Below are 15,059 nucleotides of genomic sequence, written 5' to 3' on the forward strand. Positions count from 1 at the left end.
CGTTGTCCCTAACTGTCAGTGCAGAGAAAGAGAGCAGTCTCAGGACTGCAGACAGTGATTTCACCGATGTACAAATGCTGCTTTTGCCTTCTGCCTTTTTTTTCTCCCGCTCACTCATCCTATTTTCAGCCTTTCATTTTTTTTTACACAAGGGGAAAATGAGGAAGAACAAAACCAACATATGAAAACTAAAACATGACAGAGAGAGAGAGAGGGAGGGAGGGAGGGAGGGAGGGAGGGAGGGAGGGGAGAAGGAACAGAGGAAGGAGAGGCAATCTCAGAAAACAAGAGGGCTTTCAAAAGTAAGGGATGAAAGCTAGTCAGGCTGTTATTTTTGAAAAATGATCCTTGTGTAGTGCTCCTCTTAAGAGCCAGGTACATATTATTTTATCTTCCTGAGGAGATCCTGCAAGGTGTTTTGCCTCTTTTTTCAAAAATGGTTTCTTTAAAGTTCCACGGTTTATCATCATTAATGTGATTTTTTTGACAGGCATATTCTAAATCACCTCTCAGCTTCCCTCTCAAATCAGTTGTGTGTGCGATATTAAAAGGTTCCCCATAAAATTCAGAAATTTCGCCATGCAACTGCTGTTTATCACCACAGTATCTTGACAACCAGTTGTTCAAAAATATATATTTATATGTCAGATTTATGTATCAGTCCCAAGCAGGAAGAGTGGCACCATGTTACAAGCAAGAACACGCACTCTCCCTCTCTAACACGTATCCTCTTTCCTTAACGGGTGTGTGTGTGTGGGGGGGGGGGGGTTGCTGCTGGCTGGACAGTGGCTGAAACCTGAAATAGAGTGAAGCTAGCGTCCACACAGAGTCATTTTGCGCGTCGCCATTTTGTCAGATTTTTACTCCGCCTCATTTCCTCTTACCGAAAAAGGGCATTGATATGACGTCGGGGGGAGGGAGATACGCCCATCTAGATGACGTATCCCTCCAGGGTGAAGTGAGGGCCAGCGGGCGGCTACCTGTCACTCTAGAGGCCGCAGCCCTTATTATTCATACATTTTAACCTCCAATAGTTCAAAAACTAGCGTAATCCCAAAAAATTCACCCCCCTCAATGTTGCCATGGAGCTATGATCTAAACATACAGACTAGAATGTTTTTTGGACCAGACCGTAAATAGATTTAATAATGCTGTGAAAATGTCCTTCTTAACATGGGAGTCAATAAGAAATTGCTCTGTGTTGGTATCACCTCTTAGTGGCCACTTGGTGAACTAAATCATTTGTCACTTCCTCATTGGATGCTGGTAGAACTCGCTGTGGTTGGGGCTTGGTATCGAAGCACAAAGATTACCATGTTGTTGTGAAAAATATTTATAATTGTAATTCGATTAGAATAATTTTTTTGTAAGATTCATTTACAATGAATGTTTCTGCGCTTTAAACACAGCTTAACCTTCACACACTGGCCTTTCAATGTGTTTCTCTGTCCAGATCTGAAGGAATTTCACTCGTCAATACGGCATATACGTTTGTATTGGAATGTGCCTCTGTATGTGTATGTGTGTGTGTGTGTTTCGGCGCATGTTCAACACGTGTCTCCCCGTATCAATAGGTTAATAGCTGAGATGTCAGTTTCAGTGACTGGCTGATTAGTTGTGTGTTCACTAATCCACTCTGGGGCAGGGAACTATTGGCTTTCCCATTGATTTTAGCGTGGTGAGCAGGCAGAAGATAGAGAGAGGGGAGATCTATTGATTGACCCCAAATTAGCCCCCCCCCCCCCAACCACCACCACCCACCAACCCGTTCTGCCGTTCCCGCACTCAACCCCGGCTTCCTCATTGGGTGCCTGGGCTGACAAACATTCAGTTTGATTGGACGCTTCAACCGGGCAGGAAAAAGAAAATCTCCTTGATTTGGAAGAGTCGGCTTGTTTGTGACTTGGGTCAATTGATTGGCTGCCTGTCAAGGATAAGTGCTAAACTACTGTACTGTCTGACTGACTGTAGGGAGCAGCTGGCTTGTATATAGCGCCACTTCCAGAGGGAGGGAATTACTTTTGTGTTTTCTGATCACCAACCGCAACCTTTTATTTGTCACCCCTCCTCAGCTCTGTTGCATGTGTCCTTTTCATTCTGGAGCTAAAAGCCAGAAGAATATTCACATGAAAAAGTTATGGATGAGAAATCTGTCTTCTTCCACCTTCCACCTGTATCTTCCAACTTCACCTCCTCTCCTCCGTTGTCCTTCATGACTGTCACCCCACTGCATCATAATCTTCTCTTTTACTGTTCTTTATCTCTGCTGTCCCTCACTCCCTGCCTTCCTCCACCCCTCCCTCCAGTCCCGCTTTTTTCCTTGAGTCTAAAGCTTTGAGCTTTTTCTCCTGAGCCTTTGCTTCCCATATATCACTCCATCTCATCCTTCTCTGTCTGCCTCTGATATTCCTCTTTAGGCCTCCATCTCCCCCTCTCCCTCTCCCCCTCTCCCCTGTGTCTATGTAAGCAAGAGAGAGGAGGTTGTTAAACATTTTTCTTCCCTCTTAATTGTTTTGACTGTGCCGATTGGCATCCCGATTAGGCCCATCGATTTCCTGGCGCTAAGTGCATTGATTTTTAAATTTCTTATTGATCCCCGCTCTAAATCTCCCACACACTTGCTCTCACACAGTCTCACCGTACGCAAGGGGCAGGGATGGAGAAAAACGGGTTGAGGAAAGGGGGAGATGAAGAGGGAAGAGGGAAAAGGGAAGAGATTGGTGTTAGGTAAATACACTGACCGGTGACAGTGTAGTGAATTAACCGAGTGGGAGACTGAGAAGAAGAGCAGGAGGTTAGGAGAGAAAAGAGAGTTATGAGCTGGGAGGGGAGGTGGACTGAAAAAAACTGCCCAACACATACAGCGCTGGTAGAAGAAACAAAAGAGCAAACAACACTGAGATATAAACCGTTTTTTTAATCATTACAGGAAATCGACGATACATTGTCACGATTTAAGCCCTTTTTGTCTTCAACACGTCGGGCCGTATCCTTGTAGAAAAGCCATAAAATGTTTAAGACAATCAATAATTTTGCAATTATTTCAAGCATCAAGAGGCACTGGCAGCGAGTATCGCCGGCCCTGGTATAGCCGTCCAGATGGAACACGTTCTTCTGTGAAAAATGAGTCACTTTATGGGTGAACAGAGGTTTATGAGGGATAGACAGATATTGGAAATGTCAGAGATGGAATGGAGTGTTTTGTCTTTGCCTTGCTATTTCACATGGTCTGCAGAGCCTGCTGGAGACGTGTGTGTGTTATTTCTGGCTTATGACTGTGTTAGGCTTTAGAGGCCCGCTGGACTCCGAATCTTACATGCCCACTGGTGTTTCTCTGAAGGTGGTGGACCTAATTGGCTGTATCCGAGTGTGTGTGTGTGTGTGTGTGTGTGTGTGTGTGTGTGTGTGTGTGTGTGTGTGTGTGTGTGTGTGTGTGTGTGTGTGTGTGTGTGTGTGTGTGTGTCAGGCTTGAATGCATGAGTGTGTGCGTCTGAGCTAAACTATCTGAACTAAACCGTGCCTCCCTTTGTGTGTGCACAAGAACATATGCGATTTTTTCACCTGTTTGTATATTTGTGTGTGTTCGACTGTCTGCGCTTTTGACCTTTTCCTGCTCATCTTAAGTGTTGAGGCTCCCATTCAGACATTCAGTAGATAGCATTTTCTTTTTATAGCCTCCGTACTTGACCAAATTGTGCTAACCTTTCTAAAGTCATTTGCTGCTTTTCTGTCTCAGCCTGCAGTTGAGTGCCTTGCACAACACTTTGACACTACAATACCATATGGACCATATTATGTAGCATTACTGTGTTGCAATTACAATTTACTCTCTGTAGATCCACTTATGATAAGTGCTTTCAAATGGCAAGCAAGAAAAAGCAACTATTGTCAACAACATGGAGAGTAAAAACTTCAATCTCACCACAGCAGTCAGTGAAAATGTTATGCTGTGTGCTGCACTTACATTGTATTATGATGTTTTAAAGACTGCTCTTTAATGGCTGCATTATTATAGTGAAGGTGAAGATGGCAATGGCAGTGACGTTGATGACCCTGACAGAGGAGACTATTTAGCCTGAGCTTTCAATGTTTACATTTTCTGCTGACAGTTTGCATCTGCAAAAAATGTAAAATAACATATTATTTCTTGGAAGAGTGTGTGTTGGCTAGACAATGAGAGATAACGTGTTTAAAATGCATTCGCTGGGCCAAGCTCCTGTTTGCCTTGTGATGGGGCCTGTGTTTGCTCTGGTGATAGGAATGGCCTCTCAGACACACACACACACACACACACACACACACACACACACACACTAACACACATGCACTGGTTTTAAAACACATTCATAGATGAAGAATGTGTGTCTTTATGTGATATTACACATTTACAAACACACACACACACTTGCAAGCTCCCGCAGACTATAAGGCTCCAGCTGCCTGATGGTCACTCTTACTGACCGCTTTTTTCTAGATGAGGAGTGGGAACCTGCAGACTCAGCACACACACACACACACACAACTACATCTGACACACATGCTTGTGCACGTATACACATATGACCAAGAGGCAGACACACACACACACACACACACACACACACAGCAGCACGACAGCGATTCACTCACACCCATACACCGTCCTTCGGCTCGCAGACGCCACTCACACAATCACAGAGACAGACACACACTTTGCCCAATGCACACTCGAAACATAACCTTGACCTGTCGTACTCCCAACCCGCAGTCTCATACATACTTCATCCATTCACTCAGGGATGTCACACACGCTCAAATACACTTTTGAGCACATATTGATCACATGGATTTTTAAAAATACAAAAGCATATCAATGTTCATGTTAGGATTTTTTTCAGAGTGTGATATTTGAAAATTATAAACACCTCCACCTCTAAAAAAAGACAATGACAATTTTAGGCCGGTTTTTGAATTGTATGAATTAAAGTTCTAATTTTAGCAATCCGGATCCTATGTTTTTGAAGAATTTATAAAAACTTTTACAAGGCTTTAAAACAAGACTATTCACACGTGAGAAAATAGAACCAAATTGCTTTTATTTTTTTTATTTTTTTTGTAATATCAAATGATATTACATTGATTCCAAATACATTTTCTCTCAGTCCACTAAGCGATCCATTGACTAATTGGTTTTTGAATTTGACATATTTTCTCCACACAAAATGGAACCATGACTCCTCGTGTCCATCCGAACGTGTCTCTAGAGCAGCACTATAGGCCTACGCAGTGATGAATTTCACTGTCAAAGACAAATTCAAAATAAATATCTCGCCATGGACTTCCAGCATGTGTCGCACTCTGATAATTTCCACAATATCCTCTGCACCCCCAGGGGCAGATTTTTTTTTCTGCTTTTTCTCTCTCCATCTTCTGTTTGTTTCTATCCCTGTAAAATGCTGGTTGCTCTGCTGAAATACTGCAGTGCTTTATCTGCCCTCTTTTTTCTCGCTTTAGCACCCCCCCCTCTTTTTTCTCCCCTCTCTGTCTTTCTCTCCCCTGGATGAGATGGGTGTAAACCCCCCCCCCCCCCCCCACCCACCCCAAACACACACACACACACACACACACACACACACACACACACACACACACACACACACACACACGCACACACACACACACACAAAGACACACACAAACACACACATACACCCTCCCCGTTTAGATGTTGTTGTTGTTGAAGATGGTGGTGGGGGGGCTGAGGGTGAGGCTGGGTGGACGGGTGAGGCGGAGAGGGGAGGGGAGGGGCTGGTAGCAGGAGAGCAGCCGGGACCCAATGACGTGGGTGCGACATGTAACCGTGGCGCAGGAGAGGAAATCAATACATGAAAGGATGAGGAGCACTGGGGTGGATTACCGTCTGGGGCCCTGGCTACTGGAGGGATGGAGGGAGATGGAGGAGGGGGGGGGGGTGTAGATGAGGCCTGGGGGGGTTGGAGAGTGTGCGGTATGTATGTGTGTGTGTGTGTGTGTGTGTGTACGTGGAGGAGTGGGGGGGGGGGGTGGAGGATGGAGGGCGAGAGAGGCCAGATTGTCCAGTCCCCTCTCTCCTGCATCCCCTCCCCTGACCAAGCAATGTTTGAATCTTGACCCCTCCTATCAACCCTTCCCTTGGCTTCTAAACACTGCTCAGTGCCTCCAGGCTGCCATAGGTGGACCTTTCGACTTCGACTCTGCACACACACACACACACCTATGCGGGTGCAGTGGACTTTATAATGTTGAGTGAATACACAGACCGTTATGCCCACTGTGTGCAAACATTGCTGATAACCCTACACTATCTGTATGGGGGATAATCGGCTGATATTACCAGTGTAAATTAAAGAGCCCCAGAGAAATTGCGTGTGTGTCCGTGGGGTGTGTACATGTTTATGTGTCTGCGTGGCCAGTTTGCCGGCATGTAAGTCTTCGGCAGGGTGCGTCCGCAGCACTGCCACAAACCCAGATAATAAATATCTATAATAAATATCATTATTATTGGGCCAATCTTCCCCAATAACAGAGCCTCAGTGAAAGATGGCACGAGGGACTGAGCTGGATATTGGCAATATATCAGCATTGATTATTGAGAGTGCTGACATAGAGAGGGAGGCAAAGTTAATAAAAACTAATAAAAAAAGACAAGGAATACAGAAAGAACAAGGGCTTTAGCTGGATCAGCTGCTTGTACACTGAAGAAAATGGGAAGTTGGAGGGGACGCAGGGTGTGAAAAGAGGGAGATAATGGTGTACAGTCGTGGTTTGTGTGCGTGTTTGTCCGTCTTGCTGTATTTCGTGTCTCAACATGTTTATCAGAATTTAACTTTTATCACATGCATCTTTGGTGTGTGACTTTTTTTGTGTTGCTCTAAACGGGCTTTGACATCTACATGGACACACACACACACACACACACACACACACACACACACACACACACACACACACACACACACACACACAGCTCACCTTTTTTTTTCTTGTGTGTTTTCTTGGATTGATTGAATCTTGGTTGGATGTGAACTCTGGGGTTGGGATCCAAAGCCTGCATAGCCATGCCATTGACACTATCCAAGAAGCACAAACAATACTTTGCCACAAACACAAACACACACACACACACACACACTGGCAAATACACAAACAAACAAACCTCATAAAAGCCCATGCATCATATCCATATTATCTTGACAAATCTATACATCATGTCAGAGCATGGCTTTATGTGAATATTGCATTTTGCTGTGTGTTATTGGTGTGTGTGTGTGCGGAGAGGATATGAGAAAAGTGCGTTGGCGCTTGGTTTTACTGGACTGAGATGGGACGGGGTGACAGTGAGAGAGCGTTGTCCATTCTAATAGGGCCTTGTTAGGCCGCTGACAGAGCCAGTAACGCCACTGTTGGCTGCTATTGATTCCCTACCGACGCCGTTATTGATGAGTGAGAATTTAATTCAACCAGCTCGTTTGTCAACATGACATCACCATTTAACTACGACCATGACATGGATGCGAACGAACCAGCAGACAAGTTGGGTTACAAACACAAGCACACACACGCACACAACCTTACACATACACGCACACATGCACACGCGCGCACACACACACACACGCACACACGCACACACACACACACACACACACACACACACACACACACACACACACACACACACACACACACACACACACACACACACACACATACACACAGAAATGTTCCCAAGAAACAACTGCACAAGCACACACACAATGTTTCGCAAAACGTGCAGTCAGACAGTTAAATGCTGTTTCTTGGAGGCAAAGGAGTAAATTCTCAGCTACAATGTGCGGCTTCCTTTTTTTCTGCATCATTTTTAATAACAATTTTTGTTCAATATTCAAACACTGTGTTTTCAACCAGTGAAATCAATCGTTCAAAATGAATTAGCAGGAGTGCAATAAAACTACATGACTAATGCATGACATATGTTATAACTAATGTATAGCCCAAGGATACTTCTGGCTCTTTCTGATTGGATAAATATTTCATGTCACATTCTGAACCTACAGCACATGACATGGAAAACATGTTGTGGTGAGGAATTGAACAAATTGTTTTCTATGAATAAATTTGTAACTAGTAGAGAAAAACCACATCACCAAACCACCACCTGTAAATAAATACAGTAGTTTATTAACTTAAAGCATTGCAGAAATATTGTTGATTTTCTTGGCAAATGTAGTGTTATTGCATCTGTTCATTACTGAATATCAAGCATAAAAGAAATATAAATAATATTACATAAATTGTTAATCATCGTTCTCACTTACTAACAATATGAAAAGAAAGCAGAGATACTATATGTTGCAACATTTCGGATACTTTTTAATTTCAAAGTAACATTTGATACATTAAGTCTCTAGTGGAAGAATTGTAACAAAATATTAGGTAATAGAAATGTTTCCATTTATTAATAGATAAACAATAATAGGTTCTATACTCTAACAGTAGTTTTATACATTTTATATTAATATTGAAATTGGGGCATACATTATATACGAAGAGAGAACATTAATAATCTATATCATTTTTTAAATTCAAATTAGAAGTAGCCTACATTTGTCAAGCATGACATTCTTTACTTTCACCTACTCCTTTTCGGAAATTAAATTTGTAATGTTCAATATAGATATGGAACTTACTATTCTCATGTAGTACTACAAATGAGAAAAAGGACACACAATATTATTTTTTTGTTGTTGCATTTCTGTGATGATAAAACTAACAGTATATAGTGTACAGCCAATAATGCTCCTTGATTACTGCACATACTGCTAGTATCCATCCAATATGACATCCATTACAGTATTTCTTTATCTGAAAGAAATAGAGGCAAAAGGAGAGAGAGAGAGAGAGAGAGAGAGAGACAATTTTTGAAAAGACCCTTTTTCAATACGGCAGCGGGAAGATACAGCCTAGAAAACAATGGAACCAGCTATATATCTCTGTATGGATTGGGAGGCTTGATACGGAGGGAGGTGGACAATCAGGACCCTGTGGGCCCCCGATGAGAGCGGTCCAGCAGGGGTTATTGGCTTGAGCGGCCCCCCAAGGGAGCTCTCTCTCTCTCTCTCTCTCTCTCTCTCTCTCTCTCTCTCTCTCTCTCTTTGGGCCCATGGGTCCCCCTTGGTCCCTGGGGAGTGAAACTGTAGAGACCGGCTCGCTGCAGGGGCCCTATAGGCACCAAGCAAGAAACATACTGAGGGGCGCAATCCGCTGAATTTAGGTGATCAGTCCTGGACACAGATAGACAGATGGACAGACTCAAAGATAAATGAGATAGCTGTAATCTCCAGGTATCATAGCCCTTTGTTTTTCTGTGTGTGTGTGTGTGTGTGTGTGTGTGTGTGTGTGTGTGTGTGTGTGTGTGTGTGTATGTGTGTGTGTGTGTGTGTGTATTTTACTTGTTAAATTGTCCACCTGAATGTGAGAGAGTGAGTCTGATATTTTCTAAAAGAGTTTGTTTCTATCTTAAAAGTGTTTAGGTCCAACATGGACTATAATGATGCCCAAGCACGCACCCTCTGTTTGTGAATTCATCTGAAATAAATTGTGCAGGTGTTTTGATGGTGTGGCCTCATACACCTGTGAATGCTTACTTGATGGTTATGTTGTCTTTGCGACCGTGTCAGATGGAGAGGAAAAAAAGGAGAGTTTGGTCAGAGGAGTGCGTGGAGGACGAATGGGTGGATGCTGTAGGTGTTAGCATCCCTCCTCCTCCTCCTCCTCCACCCCTCCAACACCATCTTATTTTCCCCTCCTTCAATCTCACACACCCTCCCTCCATTCCTCCCTTCCACAGACGCACACAACCACACTACATTCTACAAGAAATAATTGCTTTTGTCTGGAAGGAGTGTGGGGAGGAGGGAAAAGGGGGCGCGCATGGCTCCCTCTGTGGAGGGAAGGGGGTCTTTGAAGGACAACTAGTCACTTCTCCCTTTCCCTGCTCTCCTCCTCTCTCATTTGCCTCCTCGCCTCACTCCTTTCTATAATTTTTCATCCTCTCCTTCCTTACTCTCCTCCTCTCTCTCCTCCTCTTCCTCTCTTCTCCATCTTCCTCCTTCTCTCTCTCTTTGCTCTGTCTTCCTTCCTTCCTTCACTCTCCTCTTCCTCTCTACCTCTCTTCTCCGTCCTTCTCTCTGCTCATTGGACCTGTGGATGTCATCTGTCATACATGAAGTGGAAGGGAGAAGGACAATAAAACCTGGTTGTCTACTCCAGGGAAGGACACATTTTTCATAATTAAGAATATGCCAGTTTAGCGTGTGCAGTACACATTTATTGACAATATGGCTGTGTGTTGATGAATGAGAAAATGACAAAGTCAGGTCGGCGATGATGGCAAAATTATTTATTTCATGAGCAATTTCCATTAAAACATGGCCTAATCATGCGCAGCATTAAGTGAGTGAGGGCAGGTAAACAGTCCTGCGGGGGATGATGGGGATTTCAGGGCCCTTGTAGGAGCACAAGCTCGCTCATTCGTATTGATTTGCCCGTATTGACTGTGATGTTTAAGGTATGGATTTTTCTATTTAAAAATCTATATCGACAATAATCTGGTGTGTAAGCGGCCGGCGTTGACTGATGCTGGCCTGTAATTGACAGCATGTAACATGGGTGGGAGAGGGCAGGAGGCGAAGAAAGGCATGCTGGGGAGGCCGGCATGCATGGCTGGGATGGAGGAAACAGGATCCGGGGAGAGAGGAGAGAGGAGGAGATTACTCCTTTGGTGGTTGGAGCTCATCCCTGTACTGACACCTTGGGTTCTCACATCACATGGGTGTGATTATTTGTAAGCTTTGCATTTAAAATGCCAACATTAAATATAGTGTGTGCATGGTGCATTGAACTCACTTAGTTAAAAGTGTTAAAAAAATTGGAAAAAAATACCAAAATGAAGATTTTCAGGCTGCAAAGCAGCTCCATGTGGCCAATATTTGCAACAGCAGCGGTCGCTCCTGTCTCCCTCCATCTGAATAAAACCCTAATGATACAACCTCGTCCGCTTCGGGAGGGCTTATTAAAAGCAGCAGTGATGAGATAACTTAATTGTGTGCATGCTGAGTATTATATCCTGAAAAGGTATTAGCGTTAAGCCTATAGGTATCCATGGATTCTCTTGTCGGGTCTTCAGCATTTTTTCTTCCCAAGGCAGCCTAGTAGTAGTAGGCTAATGCACTGATCACCATTGGCATCATTATAGCTGGTATTATTAAGAGAAGGGGGAAATCAATATAGGATACCTTTTGCAGCGGTAGTGAAAACAAGGGAGATGTGGGGGTGGGTGGGAGAGGAAGGAGGGAGGGAGGGAGGTGGGGGTGCGGGGGTGGGGTGGTGATGTGTGAGTAGTAGCGGGTCCTCTCTCGCCTCAATGTTGCGGCCAGCCTAGTGGCAGATCGCTACAATCCTGAAGGGAGCCGGGTCGAATGAGCAATTGGGGTTCCCACATATTAACGGGGACAAACAGACAGACAAAAAAGACACAGACGGATGGACGGAGATAGGCAAGTGTTTCGATAAAACGGGAGTCCATAACGGGATTCTATTTCTCTTTCTTTTGTTTTAGAATTTTTTTAATTATTTATTTGTTCGCTGTATTTATATATTTATCGATTGATTGCGTTTTAATTACTGCCTTGTGACAGAGAGCGAGGGAGGAGGAGCGTCAGGGCCAGGCGCGCGCGTTGTGTTTGTGTGTGTGCGTCCGCGTATAGCCTTTAGCCCCACTTGTTTATTTATTTGTTGATTATAGCATTTAATGAAGCTGTTTTTAATGTGCTCGCGACGCCATCCGCAGCTTTGCGCGAGCGGATGAATGAATTTCTATTTCTATGTAGCCTTCAAGCAAAGGAAAGAGGAGCGCGTGCAGCTAGAGACCAAATACAAAGATCAAACCAAATACTATACAGAGATCCAAATAAGACTTTATAACTCCGCTGGCCTTTTACACTGTCTCGTCTGTTTCTATATGTGTCATCATTTATCGTGCTCTTTTCAATTGCAAAGCGAATACCAAAGCTAAGCCCCGGCCGGTGATGCTAGCGACTGTTCTCATGCCTTTTCACACCTATAGGAAACATTACTACTGCTGAGGAGTGTGAGGATAAAATAAGCTCCCGGGCCTCTATGTTTACTCAAGGAGAACGCTTTAGCAGTGAGAAAGGTAAAAGAGAGACGCAGGTGCATCAACGACAGGCAGGTGACACCGCCTTTCAGAACTACTACAATAGGCCTGTAATTGTAACACAACTTTTTTCTTGTATGGCCTGTGGAAGTGAGGTCTGATCTCCTGTCTATCCGTCTGTGTGTTAGTCTGGACTGTTTAAACTGCCTGCTGCACTCAAGGGGACCATCCTACACATAGCCTCGTATATGTTCTATGCACATTTACACCAAAAACTAATGCCAGCCACCAGTCGACATCTACAAATGTAAATAAAAGTGCGCTGCTGGGCTACATGTGTACACACCTACGAACGGCGAACGCTTTGAGCTCTCGACACCAAATATTTCCCCCAAAGCTGTCTACCAGAGAAACGGGCGAAGAAACAGAAGCTTGTGAAGAGGACAGAGCTCATTAGTACGGCACTTCTTCTGTCAGATTATTTGCATCAAAACAAGAAGCCGTTGGAAGATCATGTTTGTTCCCTTGCCGGTGCCGTTCGTGTTTCAGAGAACTGCCCCTGACCTCAACGCCTGGCGTCTCAAGTCCCCTCTGGCTCTCCGCTCCAACTCCGGTAAGACATTTTTTTTCTTTTTCCTCCTCTCTTCTTCCCCGCTTTACACATCCTCCATGTCGGTCAGACTCAGCCATGCAGACCCGCCCCGCCTCGCTCGGTGCCGATGCACTTGCAGCGGGGGAGAGCAAACGGCGCACACACCCACTTTAACACACGCGCACGCACTCTCCTCCGGCTCCCTGTTTGAAGGCTTGAACGGAGTCCTTTTTTCTCTTGGTTGCTCAAATCAAAGAATCAAAGCATTCCTGAGCGCGCTTTATTGTCCAGACTGATTGAAAATGAATTGCGTAAAAAATGTCCCGTTTTTTTTTTTTTTTTGCTGTCCATTCTATGGAACGATGCGCCACCGTTACCCGTGTGTTGGTTCATTTCCACTCCGCCTATAGTGTTCTTTTCTTCGGCTATTTGTCTCTACTGCCTCCGTCCCCATCCTTCCTCTTTCCTCCACTGCCTGCGCCTGAGCCTCAGCCTCCGTCTCTCCCCAACTAGACTCTCGGCAGGCAGGGAATATTCATGCCAACTTATCGATCCTGCGGAGATCGATTCCTGGGCCGGTGGAAGCTGTGAGAGGGGGAGATAGAAGGAGAGTGGAGGTGCACGGAGGAGCAGAGACGTACGATAGGAGAGAGCACAAGCACCGTTATTCTCTTTTTATTTCATAATGTTTTGCGATTGCGCTTCTTTATTCATGTTGATCATTTGTTGGTGACTCGGCTTTGAGCATGCCGATCATATCTGTTTCGTCGTGGGGAATATGCTTTTGCTCTGGCTTGTACGCTTGGTTATGAGGGGGGCAAGGCTCGCGTCTTTGTAAACATCGCTGGAAATAGACTTCCAGTTACTACATCTCTCTGTCCCGTTGCTGCACGGTTGAAAGCGGAGGAGCAGAGGGAGTGTAGAGTCAGTCAGGGAGGGGGGATGGTGGTGCCGGCTGCTGGGGCGCCGTCTGCGTTTCATCTGCGCTGAAGCGGAATAACAGGACGCATGGTGGGAGCAGCCAGGCTGGCTTCTTCAGTGTGTGTCACTGACTTGACGTTGTGAGGGAGCTCCAGCTCAAGTCCAGCTTCGACTGTTTGTCAGACATGCAACAGCTGCTCTGCCCTTTACCCCCCCCCCCCCCCACCCCCCACACACGCACACACACACACACACACACTACATCTTCGGAGGGGGAAGGATGCACTAATGTGTTTTCTGTCCTCTGTGTGCACACAGAAGGACTGCAGAGTATAGGAAAGTTTGGGTGGGTGAGGGGGCGTGGGGGTACCATATAAGGTCAACGGGCTGTCATTTCCGTAATATTGAAGTACTAAAGTTATGGACTGATGCATAAACATACAGCGACTTATATCAGGCCATGAATGGTGCGTAAATATTGCGTGTGTGGAACCTAGCCTGTGGATGAGCTGTTAAAGGGCCAGGCACGCCCCCCCCCCCCCCCCCCCACACACACACACACACAAACATCACACACAGTGCACAGCTCCCCTCTCATTTCCAGATCAGTTCAAGCCCATTTGATTTCAGAGATGCCAGGCTTTACCCTTACTCCACATACTCAGTCAGCAGTGCACAGCATGTGACAGTGAAGGGATAGGTGATAGAGCTGGAAGAGAGAAAGAGTGTAGAGGGATGAGAGGGACCTGTTAGCGTCCATATCTCTGGAGATATACACACACAGGAGAGAGGGGAAGGAGCGTGGATAGGAGGGGGAGGAGGAGTTTTCGCGCCCCGCACGTTGAAAAATGGCAAATGTCAGAATGAGATAAAAAAAAATGTGGAACGAGAGAGCGGGAGAGAGAGAAGTGGGTGAAAGTAAGAGTAGATGACAGAGTGAAAAACGAGGAGGCAAAGGGAAAACCCAGTTTGAGCTTGAGAGGTGAGAGTAAACTACGGATGAGCCATTATGTGGCAGCGTCCCGGGCCAGGGCCGGCATCTGAATAAGCAGGCAAACTGATGGGATGTGTATACAGGCTGCTGGATCCCTGAGATGGTGGGATAACAGCGACTCACAATGCTATGCTGATTTTATTCCATTTTGATAACACAGAGGAAGAAGAAGGGAAAAAAAGCTCTGTCCTTTTCAAACTAGGAGGGTTTGTCGTTTCAAAGGGTGTGGGGTCAGTTCAACATCTCCTCAGGACTGAAACAGGACTGCGCTATTGTTTCTTTAAGATCTGTGCACTGGCAAACAACAAGGGACGGCATCACAGAAGATGTTTACTTTTGGAAGATATAGAGTTGAC

General features: G+C 45.1%; 1 protein-coding gene across 1 annotated transcript in view; it reads left to right on the forward strand.

Annotated features, from left to right (window-relative positions):
- Nucleotides 1–12,709: 12,709 nt before the first annotated feature.
- Nucleotides 12,710–15,059, forward strand: part of pou2f2b (POU class 2 homeobox 2b) — a gene marked incomplete at both ends in the record, with an annotated part of 40,932 nt that continues 38,582 nt past the window's right edge. Inside the window, one exon of the mRNA XM_080039612.1 lies at nt 12,710–12,809. Coding sequence (XP_079895738.1) covers nt 12,710–12,809 — 100 coding nt within the window. The remainder of the gene's footprint in view (nt 12,810–15,059) is intronic.

The sequence above is a fragment of the Ammodytes marinus genome (genome assembly GCF_949987685.1).
Source record: "Ammodytes marinus genome assembly, chromosome: 13".
NCBI lineage: Eukaryota > Metazoa > Chordata > Actinopteri > Uranoscopiformes > Ammodytidae > Ammodytes > Ammodytes marinus.